This window comes from Dermacentor andersoni, chromosome 9 (assembly GCF_023375885.2).
Source record: "Dermacentor andersoni chromosome 9, qqDerAnde1_hic_scaffold, whole genome shotgun sequence".
Classification (NCBI taxonomy): domain Eukaryota; kingdom Metazoa; phylum Arthropoda; class Arachnida; order Ixodida; family Ixodidae; genus Dermacentor; species Dermacentor andersoni.
Genome location: NC_092822.1, coordinates 28,194,010 through 28,215,327, shown reverse-complemented (window position 1 = coordinate 28,215,327; position 21,318 = coordinate 28,194,010). Strand labels below are relative to the sequence as shown.

At 48.4% G+C, this 21,318-nt stretch overlaps 1 protein-coding gene and 1 long non-coding RNA gene across 5 annotated transcripts in view; one reads left to right on the top strand and one right to left on the bottom strand.

Annotated features, from left to right (window-relative positions):
• The window catches only part of LOC126527364 (nucleolar protein 4-like), a 139,917-nt gene that overhangs the window by 8,443 nt on the left and 110,156 nt on the right, over positions 1–21,318 (bottom strand). The window contains exons 5-8 of one of the 4 annotated variants that reach the window (XM_050175167.3): positions 6,363–6,755; positions 5,168–5,296; positions 4,213–4,419; positions 612–728 (exon numbers count right to left, since the gene is read on the bottom strand). In XM_050175167.3, coding sequence (XP_050031124.1) covers positions 612–728; positions 4,213–4,419; positions 5,168–5,296; positions 6,363–6,755 — 846 coding nt within the window. The remainder of the gene's footprint in view (positions 1–611; positions 729–4,212; positions 4,420–5,167; positions 5,297–6,362; positions 6,756–21,318) is intronic. The other 3 variants (XM_050175168.3, XM_055068692.2, XM_050175169.3) reach the window with 3 other exon arrangements.
• LOC129383808 (uncharacterized) overlaps positions 20,834–21,318 on the top strand; it is a 50,190-nt gene continuing 49,705 nt past the window's right edge. The window contains exon 1 of the long non-coding RNA XR_011890273.1: positions 20,834–20,919. This is a non-coding gene — a long non-coding RNA (uncharacterized lncRNA). The remainder of the gene's footprint in view (positions 20,920–21,318) is intronic.

Genomic DNA, 21,318 nt, shown 5'->3' with positions numbered 1-21,318 from the left:
ATGAAATCTTTCGTCGCCATCAACAAGTTGAAGCACCTCACCTGTGCCACCAATTTCGGTTACATTTATTATTGACTTATTGTAAGAAAATACGCTTTTACCATAAATAATTAGAAAATCGTTTCATGCCCCCCCCCCCCTTCCCGTGAAGTAAATCATTTCTCTTTAACTAAGGCTCTGGACTCACCAGAATACCAAAGTAAGCAGCCTACGCACTTGGATTTGTGGGCCGACAAAGAAAGGTTCAGAACGACTACACAAGAGGAACGGTCGCAAGAATCAAAGCCATTGGCGTTCAGTGGAGATAATTGCGGCAGTACTGGCAGATGACTCGAGAGCTACATCGAGAAGAAAAAGATAAGGCGACGAAGGTCGATTCTGTTGGCGACAGAAGGAAGGTCAGCCAAAGAAGTGACAAGAAAACTAGCAAGGAAAGCTTTTACGTCAACGCGATGAAGAGGCAATGACTAACGGATAGATGTTGAATATACTTATGAATAACAGCGACCTCACGTACATCCCGCTCGAAGAACCTGGCGCACGGAGAATAGCCCTCAGATGTCATGATGCACTACGTATATCAGTTTGCTTTCAGGAAAAAGAAAACCTACCGGTAACGGCTGGAGACCGAGCCTCATCCTCTTGGCGTTGTTGGTTTCGTTCTCGCACGCTGACGCCAGGATCTGCTCGGCAAGCGGGGACGTGAGGTGAGGAACTGCCGTGCGACCCTATACGCGGCGGAAAAATTAGAGAAGGGAAACGAACAGTCACAAGGCTCGTCTTCTTGCCAAGCGTGAACTGTCTCGACTATTCGAGCTCGTCATCGCTACACAACTGTCTGGGGCCTGACGCTATTCGTTATTACTGTCGTCGCGTCATCACTACGTGCATCTACGGGCTTCTTAGCCACCGCTGAACATGATATCGTCCATGAAGTTACAAGAATGCAAGGCCGGATATTAATGTGATTCGAGCTATACAGAACCCCTTCCTTGCCTGTGTTGCCAAACAGAAAGAAACAAAAACGGGTGGAGTGCGTGTACAATACTTAACCTTGTAATGCAAATAATGAGATCAATAGGAAAATGAAGCACTTACTGTTGCGCTCTAAACAACAACGATAACAGTATAAATTAGGAAATAGAATTGGGCGAGTCGATAAAATGCTGCCCAGTCAGAACGTTACCGTACCAGTGGCCCGCGAAGGCTTAACACGGCGCACTCAGTAACTTAAACACACCACTTATCGATAGCCAAACCATCTCCAAACTATTAGTGCTTCAAACAATTCACCTGCGTTCACTAAACCGAAGGGCGCCAACAAACGGACAGGAATTTACGGCTGATTCTACGGTTCTTCACGTTACGCAGAAAGGGCATCCAATTTCCTGTAGCGATTGCTTATAATCTCTAAAAAGGGTTCATTTTCACCGACCATTCATTTCGTCTCAACAATATGCAGATATTCACGCGCAATAGAGCGCACCTAATCGTGGAGCAAGTGGCCAACCATAGGACCAGCGCCATAGTCCATCAAGCTTTACCAAAGGCGGGGGAAAAAGAAAACGGCACATGAGCTTCCACGGAGGGCTATGTTATAAAACCATCTCTTCGCAAATTCAATGGCGGATGGAATAGCGAATGTCATGCTATGACCACACTGTGGGAACAATCATTCGTACGCTCCTTTTTTCCTTTTCTTTCTTTTTTCTGCCTTCATTGTCCTAATGCCTAAACGCATCGACAACTGATGCAATGCGTGTAATAGGCGCCGAAGTGTGCCCAGGTTCAACAGTGACGCTGGTGTGCTCTTCTCGTGACCAAGTCCTGCTTACTTCTAGCACCGTAGCGCTTGATTCTTCGTCGATTGTGAACCTGCCCTTGTCACAGGACACAATATCGTTACCGTTTGAAAAACTTAATTTCCAAAACCACCTTGGGAGTCACTTCATTTATACATGCAACGTTGTAACAGTGTCGCAAGTAACAGTGTAACAGTGTCGCAAGAATGCAAGTAGCATTCTTGGGCTACTTCGCATAGTTGTTGCTCAGCGACCAGTCTTTCCCTACCTCTTGAATAAAATAAAAAATAAAAAAATAGGACATTTCAAGTTTCCCCGTGCATATGCCGGATTCGAGCCCACATCACATGTTTACTTCAAGCACAGCAGCCCGAATCTTTAGTGAGATACCCCACGACTGCACTGTTTGCGGATGAGAGGAAAACATTGACCCCTTATTGTGCTATTGTCCTCAATTTCAAGCACAAAGACAATCTTTGTCCAACACATTGAATAAATTAGATGATCGTCCTCTGAGTGAACAGACAGTACTAGAACACCGTCCCCACCGATCATTGGCTCAGAAGGCAGTGAATGCACTTATGTGCTTTCTCAGAACTTGTGGTTTGCGCGAGCGGCTTTAATTCAAGTACTGTCCGTACACGTCTCTGCACCTTCTCTCTCCCTTCTCTCTTTCCCCCTTCTCCCTTCCCCCAGCATAGGGTAGCCAACCAGACTCTTGACTGGTTAACATCCCTGCCTTCCTATATTCCCCTCTCTTTCTCCCACGATTGCACTCGGTATGTGCCGCTATTTATTGAACCTATTTCACGCCTACTTGGGTCACTGGGGTTGTGCCATTCGACATGTGGCCACCAAAAGAAAAATTCTCAGCTTCGCACGCACCAGCGCGCCACTCATCTCGGAGGCCTCGAGCGTACTTCTCGGCAACACCGCTGAGTGTCGCTGAGTGTCCAGAGGGAAAGGCGAGAGGGAGCTCGCCTTGCAATACACGGCTCACACGTAATACCTTTCAGGGCATATGCGTTCGCACACAACGGCGGGCCACGGATTTCGGAGACCACGTGCGGGCATCGCGGCGCTACCGCTAGGTGGCGCAGCGTATCCACAAAAGAATAAGGTCCCTAGAAAAGTTTCGAGGTACCGCCATTCCCTTTACCCCCGCTTCCCTCCTACTCTAATCCTCTTGCTACCTGCAGGGCCGCTAGCGCCTCCAAAGGTTAAAGACCTTCATCATGCGCGCCGAAACGAATAGCTTCTAATATGTATCGCACTAAATTAAATATCAGTACTCGCTTCAAAACTATTCCGTGCAGTAAATTCTCATTCATGTGTATGTTGGCGTAAGCCAGGCTGCGTGAAAAAAAAAAAAAAAAAACTTTGGTACCTTTGGGGACGCTAGTGATCGTGGCGATCACGTCAAAGTTCCACGTGACCGCACTAACCCAATCACGCGCTGACAACAACAAGAGAGCACGGTGATGGGGAGGGCGGCTGCATGAAAGAATGGCACTGCCTTGAAACGTCTTTTTCTAGCGTCCTTATTAGGGAAGCGCAAGAGTGGGGGCCGGTTGCACACACAGCCCATACCCACTATCGCGCCATTGGTGCTGCAGTCTCGGAGGTCAAACAAAGAACCACGCGCAGACTTCGCGGCGGCGCCGCTAGAGTGGGCAGCGTGTCCAGAGGCAAGCGCGGGAGAAGAACCCGGCTGCAGCACAGGCCCCACGCAAGGCGCGTTTCGGCGGTGGCAATACGTTGCGTCATTGCGCTGCTTCAATGCTAATCGCATTGCCACTGACGGTCATCGTGAGGTGGGTTCTACCGGGATTTTCGCACTGGTTCGTGTCATCTTGCCTGAAAACGTGTGCACCTAAATTGTTGACGTAACGACGATCATTCGCCGCGTGCACGAATAGATAGCGCCACAGTACTTAACCGGAAAAAACACAGAGACTTCGGCAAGGAGCACAGCGCATTCGTGTTACTAGCACAAGATCGTTAATGTTCGCCCGTGCGGCGATTAATGAGCAAGACAGAGTACGTTAGCGGCACCCTGGCGCTAGAAGGACCTGTATTTCAGTCGCACTTTTATAACAGCCTCTAGGTTTTTGTCCTTGCCGCTGTTATCAGCCCATGCATACACTAGTCTACAGCTAGTTTGTTACGTAAAGAAAAAAGCTTTCGAGAAAGAAATCAGTATAGCGAGAAGGGAAAGAAACCATTGATGTTTCTTTCCTCTAGCACACGCTTCCCAACCGATTCGCGAAACCTTCGCAAGGGCTGCGGTTACTGGGCTCTTTACGGTATTCATTACTTCATTCATTCATTACGTTAGTAAATGCACTATTTTATCAACTTGCCGACGCAAGATACTTCGAAAAACGAAAAAAATAAAAGAAGCGCGTACACTCACGTCCCACCCATTGAGGTCGCGGGTGCGCTTGGTTCGGCGGCAGGACTTGAGGTAGGTGCGAATGCGCTTGCGGGCGCGCTCGGCGAACTCTGGAAACTGCCGGCTGCAAGAGTCGATGATGGCCTGGATCTTCTCCTTGGGCTGCCGGGAGATGGGTACCATGCGGTCCAGGTTCTCGTCCACGAACAGACGCACGAACATCTGCGCATCACAAAAATGGGGGGAGGGAGGGAGAGGTCATGGCACCTGGTTGGCGAGCTTTTCCGACAGCTGGCAACATGAGCATGAAACCTGCCCCGCGAAATATAGGCAGGAACGAGGTGCCGCAATCTATATTTTAATGCTGTAGAAATCTTCAATATCTAATAAAGTTACTGTTACAGAAGATGTAGTTTGTTATAAGTGGTGTTTGTTACCAGGAAAGAGGCTTTAAGAGAACCACGGAAGCAAAAGTGCAACAATGTGGAGGCTCGCGAAAGGCACTATCGCGGACAAATCAAATGAGCACTAGTTAGGGCTAACTGGAACGCATTACTTCTTTACTGCTTTCAATATAGTGCATGATTTCGGCAGGATTTCGCCCTATAAGTATAGTTGGAGCTCCGCGCCATCATTGGAGATGGAATTGTAGAGGTACAAAATCGTACTATACCGTGTCAGTTTAGCACGAGTTTATTTATTTATTCAGAATTCCTTACAAGTACATTAAAGAGCATTCGCAAATGCATTCGTGCATGTGGTGGCTTTTCGCATTAAACTGAGTCGAGTTACCTTCGCCCGTGTTTGCATTCGTGTAAGTATTCGTGTATGTAGGTGGCTTTTCGCATTAAACTGAGTCGAGGTTACTTCACCCGTGTTTCGCTGATCCCGTGTCCTTGTCAATTTCGCGTCGCCTGTTACCATGGGGGGCGAACGAACGAACGAATCTTGTTCCGTAGCAGGCACTCACGTTGAAAGCCTTGAGGCGCTCGGGGTCATAGGAGCTGATGTCGAGCTTGTCCTGCTCATCGTCGTCGTCCTCCTCGTCCTCGTCCTTGGTGCCGGCCGACAGGTCATCCGGTTCGGCAGCCGGAGGACTCTGCATAGGACGGCGGGACGCGATGAAAACGTGACAGCACGAAACCGCAACTAAATCGGAGATGCCGTACTGACGTCATCAACGACGCCATTCGGGCGCGCAGTTCCTGATATCATGCCCTGATAATCTATCTTTTTTTTAAATTTTCGCCGCTGAACATAGCGATACTGTGTACAGCCAAACGGTACGGTGTGATTCTGGTGCTTCAGAGAAAGAGAGAAAGAGTAAGCACGAGGATTAAACAGTAGTTTTGGTTGGCTGCCTGCAAAAGGAAAGAGGGGGAGGGGACAAGGAGTTTGAAAGCGAAAGCGTCCCTAGAACTGGTGTGATAAGCCATCGACAGACATCGTGCACAAACCGGTAAAGTGGATTTCTCGTTATGAGCGGAACCCATTGGAGGACGAGTATCAAAATTCAAGGGACAAATTACCGGCACATATCCTGAGAATTTCGTACTGGGGACAGTAGGACAGTACTGGTTAGATCTATTGGTTAAACTCTAGGGGGAGTGTGAGTACTGTGACGTAAGTATGTAAGTATGCGACCATGGAGCAAGTATGCGACCGATATACGCGTAATAAGCAACACCGAAACAAAGAACGTCAAACGCAAATCCACAGAGAGGCTGGCAGAAATCTCCCGGAACGGCTGGAGGCACTTGACGGAGGCGGCGAGCACAGCCCGCGCAGTCAGCTCTCGGCCGCCAGCAAAGCACACTTCACTACCGGCTAAGTCCGGACACGTGTCGAACGCTCCGATAGTCGCGTTAGCGGCTGCGTAGTGTATAATTAAAGGTAACGATGGACGTCGCTCGCCTTCCACGGGGCAAACTGATGCTAACGCATTACTGTCGCACGAATCTGGTTGACCACCGTCAATTTCAATCTTTCTTTTAAGCTGCATTTTTGAGCACCGCACGTCGTGTTCCACAAGGGCAGGCTGCGTGTCGCGCACGTAGAACCGCTGTCCCGCGTTCTCTTTCACCACCAGAAGCTGGCGCCTGGCAAGTGCGCTTGCATATACTTTCTACCGCAAACAGAACCACGCTTGGCGGGTGGTCTATTACCTGTCCTCGGTCAGCGAAGCCGTGCTCGCCCGCCGTCGACGTTCCGCTGCCGGCGAACCCGCCGGACCCGCCCGGCAGCGACGTCGCCGGCTTGGCGGTCATGTTCAGGGGCTGCTGCGTGTCCATGGCCTCGTCGGCGCCGCGACTGGCCTCCGGGTAGGGACGCCGGCTGGCCGCCGAGGAGGGCGACCCGCCTTTCGCCGAGCCCAGGTCCTCCGATCGGGGCGACGTCGCCGAGGCGGCGTCCGCCATGTGCGCGTCTGCTCCTCCTGCCGCGACCGACGTATCCTTGGAGTCTACCACGCCCGCGTCGGGACTCGCCTCTCCGTCGTCGTCGTCGTAGTTGGGCGTCGCCTCATCGTCGCTCAGCTCGTCGCTGCCCAGCGTTGAGTCCTGCGCAATCATCATCATCGTCGTCATAAACATCAGCGTGATCATCATCATTAGTTATATTTTTTCTTAACGGAGGAAAAAAAAATCGGAAGGCAGGCTGCTTTTAGGGCCGTCAATGTCAACGTCTCAGATGCGCCACTACTGGGGCGAGAATAATGGCAAAAAAAGAAAACTAAGAAAGAATTATCCGCATGCATTTAGAGACGCAAGCACATGACACGAGCATACAAATAGCGTCGTTGTATGTGTATAGCCCCAGCAGCGTAGCGCAGTACGAGGAAGAGTCATCCATCACAAAGAAAAGGAGGAGCGCGCACAAGCGCGCACGCACACAAACGCGTATATATATATATATATATATATATATATATATATATATATATATATATATATATATATATATATATATATATAGCGAGAGAGAGAGAGATTCACATCACCATCAACAACAACGACAACTACAACAACAAGAAGATGAAGAGGAATTCAATCACATCGACAACATCGAATGCAAACATTTCGCTGAACAGAAGACTCCTCAGGCGTTTTCCAACAGGACATGCACTATTGTCCTGAGCCCATCATGGCATCCGACCCGCTTCCGCGACATCCTGCGTTTCTAAACCTTCGCGACCCCTTTTCGTACCCGTTATCCGTGAGCGCCCCTTGAGTAGACTGGACGTCCCTCCTCGGCTACGCAGATCCAAAGGCAACGCCATGACAAAACGGCGTTTAATAACACCCCTGGTTGATTTTCTTCTTATTGCGTTGAGCGCAGTCGTCTGGCAAGACTTCGAAAGCGCCAAACTCTCGAATTTAGTGAGGCAATAAGTGAGGAGCGCTGCGAGGGCTCAATGGCTTCTCCAGAGGTAAACGATTGTTGGCCTTCTTTGCCCACTGAGGTTCCTTTTCCTGCATGTTTTACCGAGCTCCAGTGCACTGCTTTGTAAAAGTGAATGGAGTAGTCGTCTCCAGGAGGAGCCAGCTTCCCCGCCTTCTTCGTGTTTATTTTCTTGTGCCTAAAATGTATCTGCCTTTCTCGGCGTCAAGTCGCAGCGCTGCCCTCTACTCGGTTGAGTCGAGGGGTGGGGGTGTTAGTGGTGAAGGAGGAGGAACAACGAGTCGAGGTGGAGCCTTTAAATATTACCACGCAAGCTTCGTACACCGACGAGGGTAGGTAGCGTGGGATCACGTTACCACGTCATATAATCAACGTCCTAGGCATCTCAGTAAGATCGCAGTGAATGAACGGCAAGTGAACACCCCTTGTTTAGGATTACTTGCGTTTGTAACAATTGGTTGGCAGCTGTGACGCTGCGGTGCTGCAGTTTGAGCGCGCCTCTTTTGCGTGTGTGTGTGTGTGTGAGAGAGAGAGAGAGAGATAGAGATAGAGAGAGAGATATATATATATATAGAGAGAGAGATAGATAGATAGATAGATAGATAGATAGAGAGAGAGAGAGAGAGAGCTTTATATGACTGCTTATGAGGTTGGGAGCATTTGCCTTGCCTTCAAGTGCGCGCTCACTCTCAGTTTTTCGCAAAAAAGCACTTGGTCTGGGTCTTTCCTTTCTTTTTTACTGAAATGTTGCTGGATCGTCTTTACCTACCGTACCAAACTGTTGAGGTGGATGGAATTGGATTTTGGGTTTTTGCGTGCCAGAACCAGGCTTTGATTATGAGGCACGCCGTAGTGGGGAACTCCGGATTAATTTTGACCACCAGGGGATCTTTACCGTGCCCTCAATTAATGCACGGAACACGGGCCTTTTTGCATTCCGCCTCCATTGAAATGCGGCCGCCGCGGCCAGGATTCGATCCCGCAACCTCGTGCTTAGCAGCGCCACACCATAGCCACTAAGTCACCTCGGCAGGTACTGTTGAAGTAGTGTGACATTCATGACGTCTGATCTGACACTATGGCAAGATCAATGCTAAATCACCGTTTTGGCACTGCACGGTTAGATAAGTTTAGCTACAAGGCTTATATTTACTGGGTGGAATGACAATGTAAATGCAGAACGCAGGCTTGAAAACGCCGAGGAGAAGAAGCGAACGCAACAGCGAACCCGTGTTAACTCTTACTGAAACCAATACTTTAATGTTTAACGCACCCGAGTACTAAATAAACCTATGAGTACTCTACGTTAGTTTAGCGACTTGCCATCGCGTCGCAAAAGTTATTATTCCTTCGACGAAGCGCAATAACGACGACAACAGAAACGCCTATAGCAATTGATCGGTGTTACCAAAAAAACCAATGCCTCACACCTACCATTTTAACGCGACAGCGTTAAGGAGCCCATGTCACAGAAAATCCGGCATCGGCGCCCAGCGTCGGGAAAAAGAATTTCAAACCAAATTCTGAACCACGCATACCCAACCACTTCTCTACCACCAAGGTTGCTCATACCTTCTCTTTCATTCTTTACAAATTTATTCCTCGGAATTTTGCGAACGGCAGCCCACAAACAGATGTAATGGAAAAAACACCAACAACGCATGTCCTTTATGTTAGCTCTTCTCGGAGTGGAATATTAAAAGTGCGAAACAATAACAGGAGATCGACCCACGCAAGAGGCCGCGTTTCTACCAGAAAGCTCGCCTTCGTGCATAGCTTTCGCAGCCAGCGTTTCCCGGTAAACGTTACGGTTACATAAGCTGCAGTTGCAGGGAAGCATGAAAAGCAGCAAGGGGTCTTTGAACGCTATGGCGTTCCACTCTTAAAGGCGAAGCTCAAACGCCCTCAAAATTTTTGTTCGGGGTGGTACTACGATATTGCACTGCAACCTGGCAACTTCGTCTTGGAAAGCGGGTTACAAGGCACCCACCAGAAAACATTGTAAAACACAAGCTGGGGCCAACTGGCATTCCTTTCCGACTTCGAATAAAAAGGGACGGGTTTGAAAAACGACACACAAGAGTCAACAACCGAGAAACACACTCTGCGTAAGAAGATATTCGCTTCGGAATCCGCCTTCTCGCGTCAAGATTCATCGCGTGTTCGCTCGAGAAGACCGCACCACCACCATGTTTCTCGCTTCGTCGCGGCACCGGCTGGAGGCAAGGGTGGGGAGGGAGGGAGGCAGGGGACGCTCAACTACGTAAACAAACAGCAATAGATCACCCGGAGAAAGGAATGGAGGAAACGATATAACAAGGAAAACCAGGGGGAAGAAGAGCCCGAAAAGGAAGGGTGAGCCCAATGGAACGACGTCCATAAGAACGCCCGAAAAATGGGCACAGCTTGTTTTCCACTTCCCCATCGTCCCCTTTCTCCTCTCGTGCCTTCTGCCACCGGCTTTCTCCTTTTACGCTCTCTTCTCCGTTTAGTCACCACCGCTCTCCCTTTCACCGTTAGTTCCAGCCTGTCACCAAGCGCGCCCGAGGACACAACGATCGCGAAGCAACGCGTGGAGTCTGCTACAAGCGCGACCAAACACCAAAATAGGCAGGAAGTAGGAAAGAGAAGACGAGAGAGAGAAAGAAAAAGGAGGAAAACCTGAGAGAAAGGAGTGAGGGGGAAAACAAAAGGAAGTAATAACTAAAAGTAGAAAAGGCGAGCGCGGAGCCCAGTTCCTGCACCCCCCTCCTTTCCTTGTTGCCCGTGACAACGGGCGTAGCGGCGAATCACGTGATATTTTCCCTGCCTTTCTGCTCCCCTCACGACTCTGCCCGCTCGTCCCCAGACCAACTTTTTTTGCCTTTTTTTTTCAACGTCCGCCTCCTGTTCTGCTTACTACCACCCACGCTTCCCTCCTCCTTTCGGTCTGAACAACGCTTCTCTTCTTCTACATGGAGGAGTCAACACCACGAACAAAAAAACATAACCACGAGAGGGAGATAAGGGAAAAAAAGGGGAAACAGACAAGTCACATACGAGAGGCCTACGCTGTGTCCTGCGCCGCGATTATGTACTCTTTCCCCTTTGGACGCTGCTGCCGCTACGTCTGCTCGGCTTGGCTGGCGAGCTCCGGCGCAGACTGGCGAGTGAGTACCCGAGTGCCCAAGCCCTCCCACCCCAGCGTCCCCACTCCCTCCTCCCGTACCCGTCTCATCCCGACCGTGCCTGTCGGGGCAGAAAAAAAGTTTGTGCGCTTTTTTCCCGGGCTCTCCTTCGGGACGAGACAGAAAGAGGGCAAAGAAGTAGGAAGGAACAAAGAAATAGAAGAGAGCTAGCGAGAAAGGCATTCGTCCACTTGTTGCTACACAAGATGGAACACGAAAGGAAAGCAGTGGCGCGCTCTGCCGCCAGAGCTACTGGGGCCCGCAAGACGGGAACGCCGTCCTCGCTGCGAAGAAATAAAGGAAGAAATCCTAATGGCTCGTTCCAAAAGAACGGACCTGAGAGAAACGATGAAACGTTACAAAAGATGTGTAAGGGGCCAGTGGAAACGCACCTAGACAAAAATGTAACTTCTAGGGCATGCGTCCCAAGGATGGAGAAAATGGGGTTCCTTCTTTCCCCACTGAGGGAAGGAAGAAGAGCGACGTTCCCTATTCTTTCTCCGACGAACGGACGCTATGGCGAGAAAGAAGGTTTGCAGGAAGCGGCAGTATGAAACGTCGTAGGGCTATAGGAACAAATGTTCTATCGCGGAAGAACGAGTAAGTTCCGGGGATAGGGAGGGGGTGGCAAGCGCAAGCTAAACAACTGGCTGCAGAAAATTTAGTTAGAATACTCGGAGAGGGAAGCGCACAACATGAATAGCGGGCGCAGAAAAATTCTGACACGAAATTGGGGGAGCTGTTTCTTAGGGACCGACTGATAGTGGGGAGGGGCAAAGGTGGCAAAAAAAAAAAGACCCACGTTTGATGACTGAAGAAGAGAAAAGAAGTAAGCGCGATAAAGTGCGACGTTTTATTCGAGAAAAGTGCGAGGAAACAAGAAAAACGAAGATCAAATAAACGGAAAGTGGGGAAGGAGCAGCGCGTTGAATGGAGCGCTAATACACTGCAACGTGTGCAAGCACTAAAACGTGCTGAGAGAGAGGGAGAGGAGAAAAATTCTCAAGGGAAATGACAGGCAACTTCAACGCGCTCAAAGAAAGCTTGAAAGTGGGGAATAAACCTACAAATACACATATATGCGAACTATAAATGTGTAGTACGCGCTCGCTACTTGACAGGTGAGTTACGATTCCTAAAACTACAGCAGACGGGATGTCTAACAGGGTGAGTAATACTGAAGGCGCCAAAAAAGAAGAAAGGAGCAAAGGCGGCGCTAAAACGACGTAAAGAACGGTACTCGGCGCAGCGATCAAAGAAAGGGGGGGGGGGGGGAATCGTTGTAGAAGCGAGCGCGTCGAGGTAAAATAATTTTTAAAAAAGAAAAGAGCCGAGCCCAACTCCATACCACTTCCCCCGGCTGTCGACCTGTCTCTGTCGTCATTTCGAACCGACATCGTTTGTTTTCTTCTGCATTACTTGGGTTTTTTAGGGTTTAGGCGGGACGAAGCACGTAAGGCACTGACTGCAAGGACACTAAAGCACTGCGCATAAAGCGAGCAGCTAAATTTTGAAAAGAGAGATAGAGGAATAGAAAATAAAGCTAAGAATACCCATGCACCAAAAAGAAGACAGAGTTTGTGCACTTGTCCTTCCCATTTTTTGGGGGTAGTCACTGCCTCTTTCATTTCGCTTCGAGTCAGAAGCTCGCTAGGGCACAGAGAACGCAGGAAGGCGGGGGGCGCGTACACATAGAAGCTGCGATCTTAAAAAAAAAAAGGAGAGATACCAGAAAAACAAATAAATGAAAACGGCACTTAGAGAGAAACGGAATATTTATTCTTGACTCGTGTTTATCGTTGACTTTGTTCCGCGTCCTAAGTGAAACCCTTCAAGGTGGCCAGCAAGCCTGAGCGAGAGGCAAACGCAGGCGGCACCTGTGACAAGACTGCGCAGGTAAAATGTAAACGTATACATATAGATGCGGCGAGGGCCATAAGAACGACGCTTTAGTCGAGGGCGTAATCTATTAGAAAAAAGAATATAATAAGAGGGCGAAGTTCTTCCCGAAATACACAAAGCCGCCCGGTCGCACACGCTAAAAAGCAAAAAAAAAAACCAAGTAAAGTACGCATAGAATATGTGCGCGAAGTATTCATGCCGTTAGTTTTAATCTTTAAATATGTAAGTGCCTCCCGGTTCAAAGTTACGAGAACAGACACGTATATAATAACCTGGGAGACGGCAGCCTACACAGCTTTTGTACTGAGTAACCTTACCTTTGTTTTAAACGTAGCAGCGTAGAAACATCATGTTTTTCTCGAATTTAGACGTCAACTTTGTTTTCTTTTTCTTAGTTACGGTCGTAAACGTATGTACATTCAACCGAATCTCTAACAGTACCGCGCCAGCGTTGACTGGCCTAGTGTTCCTGTATATGCTCCCAAATACAGGAACACTAGACTGGCCGGCTCGTCAGCGCCTTTTAACGGCTCGAAGTGACGGGATCAGTAAGAGCAAGAGAGATCAGCAAGATATCAGCAAGATCTTTCTTAATCGTCGCTTCGCACCGTTAGAAGGCGTTCACCGGCCTGCCTGTCAACGTTAGCGCAGCACTGTTAAACGATCGGTCGACTATGCCTTGTTGGCAAAATGGTGACGTTTGGAGGGTGAGGGGGAGGGAACTAGTGTGCCTCGATAAGTAGGTAGCGAAACACCCGCACGAAGTGCGCGCAAGAAATACGATTTCCGAACGGACAAGCGGCCTGAGAAACGCTGACCAATTCAACCAAATACGTAAGTTAGCGCAAGTCGATCAACACGCTCGCTATAACTATATGTATATATATATATCCTCGGACATTGACATAATCGCTTTCGTAGTCGGTTATCATTACCAACCCAAGTACTGCAAACATGACGCAGTTAAGGAAGCGTTTTAACTGCATGGCGAGTTTAGTAGCAGTTACGCTGCTTTTTCAGGCAGGCGGACGGTTAGTCACGTGAATTTCTTTTTTCTTTTTTTTTTCTTTTTTCGCGGGCTCTCTATATCATCTGGAAAAAATAATCGGGCAAATATTACCTGGCTGTAAACATGCCAGTTTTAAGTGTCTTTCAATATTCTACAAGTTCTTCCTTAGCAGCACGCCATCCACAACGAGCGATGGAACAAAGAATGTTCGGCGTGGCAGTAAGAGACAGGAAGACAGCGGTGGTGAATTAGAGGGCTAACGGGTGTACCCGACATCCTACTTGACATTAAGAGGAAACAATGGAGCTGGTAGACCATGTAATACGTAGGGCAGATGATAACTGGTGGAGCGTTAGAGCTACGGAATGGGTGCTGAGAGGGAAGGGAAGAACGTTCGAGGACGGCAGAGGATGGGTGGTGTGATCGAATTAGGAAATTAACAGGCGTAACTTGGAATCAGCTAAAACTAGACAAAGGTAATTGGAGATCGCTTCAAGAGGCCTTCGCCCTGCAGTGGACAGAAAAAAAAAAAGGCCGACGACGAATGACGATCATGAATTGATGATGATCACGATGATCGCCCAGCATGGCAAGCAAAATGCAGGCAATAATTCTGAATCTGCATCGGGACCGCGTAAAGAAAACTGCAAATTCTGAATTTGGCAAGAAAAGAAATCGTGTTATACGCGAGCTTGCGGGAACGAGGGAGCCGTTTGATTCGCGCGCGGGGCGGAATTTACGGCATGCACTTTGCGTAGCGGATAAGCAGAGGCGAGGAAAGCGCTCTGAACTTCATGCAAAATATATGCAAATGGCAGACACGTGGCGCATTCCCTACGAAGCGGCAGCGTGGTTCGACTTTTTCTTTTTATATTGAAGCGAAAAATAATTCGGCTGCGAATAAGGCAGGCAGGAGTTGTTAATAACGCACCTTTTTTTCCCTCATATTAACGCACGACGACGACAAAGATGATGATGATAATGATGATGATGACGACGACAACAACAACAACAACAACAACAACAACAATAATAATAATAATAATAATAATAATAATAATAATAATAATCCTTTGTCAGTAAAGGTCGAGAGCTATTCTTTTATTTGCTTTTCAAAGAAAGATTCGCGAAGTTTCTCCCGTAGGGCGAAGCATCGAAAGCGATAGCGACATGGTAAAGATGGCCGATTCAAACGCACTTGTTGGCAACCTACGTTCAGGGAAGTTCTGCCGAAACATTCCAATAAAATGTTATGCAGAGGAATCCAGGATGCGTTCTATTTTAAGTCCATGTGAACGGCGCGACCACGGAGAACACAACGTTTAAAATCGGTCCAGTTAATGCAAACAGCGTTCTCGGCATACTAAGAGCAGTTTTCTTTCAAGCTACCTAGTGATACCACCGAATATATGAGCCGATCACGGAGATAGTGCACTATAGAAACGTGGGCAGTTTGCATGACTAAGTGCCGCTTTTCCATGAAGCTTTTTTTACGTCACCTCGGGTATCTGCCACTGGGCATGTGGCTCTCTTCAGCGATCCTCATTGACGCCAGCTTGGGTCACAATATACATGATAGTGGGTATGCGCGGACTTCACGGCGGCACCGCCAGAGGGCGGAGGGCGTCCGTAGGGAAGCGCGAGAGAGGAGCCCGGCTGCAGCATACACGTCTCATACGTGAGGCGCTTGAGCTATACGCATACTTGGATAGTCATCGTAAAGGAGTTCAGCTCGAATAATTTTTTTCATTACATTATCTTCGAAATGGACTCAGTTTACTATTAAACACTGATGGTGATGATAAAACAACTTTTCATGTAAACGGCAAGTGTCACAGGAGTTTATCTCCCCTCCCTTAGATGGCGGCTAGGAGCCCTAGCGGCATCTTAAGCTTGCCTGACGACTTGTAGTTGGACCTCGCTGTCTGAGCTGAGCAGCGCGTTATTTCACTGCTCCGCGTTCGTATACGTGTTGTTTGGCCCCTGCACTATGTTCGGGCAAGCCCAGATTATGTGTCCGATGTCCGCCCGCTGATTGCAGTCTTTGCATCGGTGATCGTCGCAGTCTTTATTGCACCACGCCCCGTGTCGTCGCTGTTCACTTTTACACTATCTTCGGTATCGACTCATTTTACTCGGTCAGACAACAACAAAGCCGGCAAGTCATACCTGCGAAAGGAACGCAAACGTCCATTTAATAAAATAATTAGGCCCTCGAAGACGGACATTTGCTGCGAAAAAGTTCATTGAGGTACACTTTGTTGTTTTGTTGCGTAATTCCAAGAACAATGCCGGTCACCAGCACATCCGTAGGGAGAGTAGACATGGCTATATCGACTAACTCGTCGGCCTTCTGGTTGCGAGGCCGACGATATATTTCGAGGTATTGGGTGAAGGACACACTCACGGTAAACCCCTCAACAACCCTAAGCCAATGAGTTCTGCTTAGACATGATATTCCCAACCAACCACACCGGCGAGTGGCTGAAATGACGAAGACGCCATCAGCTAAAAATAAAACGAAAAAAAAGAAAGAATACATGCTAATAGTCACATTATTATCAGTTAGGTAGTATTGGTGCGTCTATAGCGGAGCACAGTCAGAAAAAGTCGAGAAGTGTCCCATTTTCGCTGCTGCAGGACATTGAAGCAGAGAAAGTCTAAGAACGAAAGATGGTGACGCGAATAGTGCCGAGAAAAAAAAAAGCGCGCACTTAAAGCTCAGCATCATCATCATCAGCCTGGTTACGCCCACTGCAGGGCAAAGGCCTCTCCCATACTTCTCCAAGAACCCCGGTCATGTTCTAATTGTGGCCATGTCGTCCCTGCAAACTTCTTAATCTAATCCGCTTACCTAACTTTCTGCCGCCCCCTGCACGCTTCCCTTCCCTTGGAATCCAGTCCGTAACCCTTAATGACCATCGGTTATCTTCCCTCCTCATTACATGTCCTGCCCATGCCCATTTCTTTTTCTCGATTTCAACTAAGATGTCATTAACTCGCGTTTGTTCCCTCACCCAATCTGCTCTTTTCTTATCCCTTAACGCTACACCCATCATTCTTCTTACCATAGCTCGTTGCGCCGTCCTCAATTTCAGTAGAACCCTTTTCGTAAGCGTCCAGGTTTCTGCCCCGTAGGTGAGTGCTGATAAGACACAGCTATTATACACTTTTCTCTTGAGGTATAATGGCAACCTGCTGTTCATGATCTGAGAATGCCTGCCAAACGCACCCCAGCCCATTCTTATTCTTCTGATTGTTTCCGTCTCATGATCCGGATCCGCCGTCACTACCTGCCCTAAGTAGATGTGTTCCCTTACCACTTCCAGTGCCTCGCTACCTATTGTAAATTGCTGTTCTCTTCCGACACTGTTAAACATTACTTTAGAGCTCAGAATGAGCTCTAAACCCATTCTGAGTTCAGCTTGTGAGCGCTCAATGAGTGCTCAAAAGGTAGGTCAAATGCGAAACACAGTTCATGCGAATGCACACGTCGACATGTCACGAGGACTAAGGCGATGTTTGCTGGCAGCAGGCGCTGCCACGGTCAGGAAAAATCCGGGAGGGTTCGCTAGGAAATCTTAGCTTTTAAATTATTTACCCGTGCGCCACCACCTTTATTTTTTTAACTTCGCCGATAGCACATTCCATCTGTCGGGTCTGCAACCTTCCGCGCCTTCCTGCAATATTGCCCCTGGAGCGCTGCCTCTTTGGCACAAAGAGTAACCATGCGGCAAAGCACGCTTTACAGGTGCTCTTTCACGGTTCGACGAAAGTTTGTAAAGGTCAGTCAGACATGGGTTCAAGTGAATCACGGTCACTGACCAAGTCTGAAGAAGGAACGACGTCTCGGAACCACGTGCAGGTTCTTTGTGTGAACCTTCATGCGGTTCCGAAACGTCGATTTCCTTTTTCAGACTTGGTCACTCACCACGGTTCCCTTCAGACACTCTTTCGTAGACCACATGAGTGTGGTTCATTCAAGGTCGCTCTATGTTCCGTCGAAAAATTAGAACATGTGGCATACGACAGCCTACTTACTGCACAAGCTCCCATCCAAGTTATTGCGCACTACAAGGATTCTGCGCTACATCAATATAAAGTACCGATACGCGGTAGAAATTGAAGTGGTGATGATTAAAATAACCTTCGCGAAGAAGGAAGCACAGAACTGTCGAAAGAATGTAAAGGTCAATTGCAGCGAAATTTCACTTTGATTAAATTTGTTATAAATGAGTAGTATATACCACTGAAGCAATCTTGGCAAAGCAGCAGGGCTAGTAATTGTATAATTTTCTTGCTACGAGCTCTTAACAGTACCTAAGCCAACGACGCGTGCACGTGGTGGTTGTCGCTATGACGTAAGTCCCAGCAGCCACCTCCGATATTTTTCAGCGCGCCACGAGCACGCGCGGGCGCCTCTTCATCTGGGAGGTCATGCTAGGCGATCGCGTATTCTTGGCTGTGCGTCACCTCCGGCGAGCGGTAATGGTGGCGTTCTCTTTTTCCAGTTTCGGCATCAAAACCAGCTTTATTATCGAAGTTTTCGTGAGGCTCCCGCTCCTTTCTCAAGCGTGAAATTTTGCACAGACTTTTCTATATCTACACTATGTTAAACTAGACCCTTTACGCCGTCCAAAACATCGTTGCAGTTGGCCTTTAAGTTCTCTGACTGCCTGGTGGCTGTTCAGAAGACTTGAGTGCCCCTCAATAATTTTTTAATGAGTGCAGATAACGAACCATATATGGCAGACGCGAGGTATTTAGTGCCAATAAAGAAAGTCCAGCATGCCAAAAAGAAAAAAAAAAGGTCCTGCAGGACCTTGTCCGACACGCTCTCGCACGCTGATTTAAAGCGTAACAACAGCCTGCTACATGATGATCCATATGACACGACATTCGCCTGTGTTTCCCGTGTTTTTTGTGAGTTCAGAATAAGCCGCTAATGTGTTCTCGCATTGCGGAGACCTTTGCTTCGCCGGCATATTGCGTTACATGCAGGACATGCAGCGCAAGAAGGTTTTGATGGACGAAATATAGTACTAACCTTACACAATACGGCGCCGTATTCCAGCTGAAGTTATACTATGCTGTGCAAAACCAACTAACTTTAGCTGGGAGGCAGCGCTGTACCTTGTTTACGTCATTCACTTCGAGCGTCGGCTCCCTCGTTGCCTTGTGGTACCTGCCACGGATCATTGGTATGAACTCGCCCGGGACAAGATCACATTTTGCAACGTTCCCTTTCCTGTACAGAATTAACTACGGATGTCCATAGAGCACCAAAACGTAACCATTGCTGCAAGGAATTACTTTTTTATCGAGAGAACGAAAGCCCACTTCACCTACTTCAACATTCGCTAGAACGCAAAAAGAAAAAGAAAGTACGTCGCAAGGAGAGAACAGAGAGAGAGAGAAAGAGAGAGAGAGAAAAAAGAAAGTTCCTTGGTTTCCCCTTCCCAGTCGTAAAAACGAAAAACAAAAAGTTTGGCTCCCCCACAATGCAAGTCCCCTTTTCTCTTTTCGGCCCACGCCAGCCGTCATGTCCGCTTTATTTTATTCTTCAGCAGCTTCTGTTTCCAAGCATTCGGGAGAGCGCACCATACTTCGGGGTTCTTTCCTCCCGGCGGCCTTCCTTCTACCCTTTTTGGGGATAAAGTTTGATGTCCCCACTATCTTGTACTTCTTTCCAACCCTCCCTCCTGGCCCCCTCCCCTTTTCCCCTCAGTCTGACTACACCGAGCGCATTCCGCTCAGGCTCTGCTGCTTTGACGCCGGCTCCCTTTCACCAAAATAATGAAAAGAAAGGAGCGAGTGGGCTTCATTTTTCTTTCCAAAACGTATAGCCTTTCCCCAGAACTGCTATCCTTTCTCCCCACGGTGAGCGATCCTTAACTGCTCTCCCCCGCAGCTCTCGCGATGGCGCCTGCCTCTTCGGAAAATAGAAAGTAGCAAGCTTTGCCAGTTTCTCTGACATCCCTGCACGTGCGTACCGCCTCATCACGCGGCGCGCTTGCTTGGCTCAGCCTGCAAAACCGCTGCGTCATCTGCCTGTTTATCTTCATTTCTTTTTGTCAGCAGCTCCTCCGTGCGCGCTGCTCCCTTTCGTCCTAGCCCGCGCGTCATGCTGACTCCCATTCTTCCTCCCCTTTCTCAGAAGCCGTCGGAATCGCTACCCCCAACAACAGCAACAACAACAAAAAATGATAGCTTCAAAAAGAAAAACAAGATATATGAGTATGGCGTCCAAGCATTCCGTCAGCTTTTTTGTCGTTACGGGCGTTTTCTCCCTGTTGATTGCTTGAGCTTCCTCACCTTCCCCATCATTTTCTCTTTCCTCGTTTCTTTCTATTTCATCCCCAAGTGCAGGAACAAACTAGCTAGATCGCAATTTCTTTCTTTCTTCTCTCTCATCGCGGCGGTTATTTTCGGCTACGGAGAAGCGACGTCCTCATCAAGCAACCCACTTCGTCAATTTTTCGTTAGTCTTTCCCATATTCCCGCTCGGCCTTTCTTCAGTGCAACGGGAAAGATGAGTGGGATGTTTGAGCAGCAGGATCAGCTCTCTCTCTTTCTCTTTCTCCTTACTCCCCCCTTCCTTTGAATTCACTCGCATTCCGGTTTGCATTTCTCGGTGAAAACATCTACGTGCGCGTGTTTCGAAAATTCGTTTCTCTTCTCCGCCATCCCTCATCGAACGTCCCCTTCTTTATGTATTTTAAATATAACGGCAGACAAGCTACTCGTTCCCGAAATCATTTGTACTTTTCACCTGCCGCTCGAGTTCCGTTTTTTCCAACCTTCCCCAATCGTCTTCCCCAAACGTCGCCGTCAGAACGCCCCCCCCCCCTCCCCGCGTAGAACTTTCCACTTGTTCCTTTCTATCCCTGCCTGTACGCGCAAGCTTTACCGCCGTAATTCTGACGAAACGCTTTTATTTGCTCGTTGGACTCGTTCCGAAAAATTCCTGAGCTGCTTACGTTCTTCCCCCTTTCTTCCCAACTTTCCTAGACTATATTTTATTTAGCCTGGCATGCGCAATTTTCATACCCCAAGAAAAAGCACCGAGAAGCACGGTGGTAAAGAGAGAGCGCTAGACTGAGCGGGCCGCTTTTCGATCGTGTTTGCTTACTTTTTTTCTTCTTTTCAATAGGCACGGACGAAAGTCAACGTTATACCAAGAAAAGAGCTTCAGAAAGCGGAATCAGCTGGAGGGGAAGCGAGAAGGAAATGCCGCATCAAAAGGTACGATGAGTAGGGATGAAGGGAAAAATGGGGACGCATGGGGTAACAAGAAAAATGGATGAGGCGAAACACGTGTAATTCAAAGGGAGCGGAAAAGCTGCACAGCTCCTCCGCAACGCCGACTGTGAGACGTCGAGCGACTCGGGAAAACCGGCGCTCCGGCAGGCGGCGGACGATGAGGCAAATATAACTCGGTGAACAAGAAACCCATAGTTTCCTTATTTCTTTTTGCCTAGCTTGCCGATTTTCAAATCCTCCGATCTCTCTCCGCCTCCGCCTCTGTCGGTTCTTCTTATAGCGTTTTCTCCTTCAACTGTTAGTTCTAGTTTTATCGTTCCCCTTTTTTTCATTCGCCATCATCCCCTTTTCCCTTTTACCCTCCTTTTTACTTTTCACAAT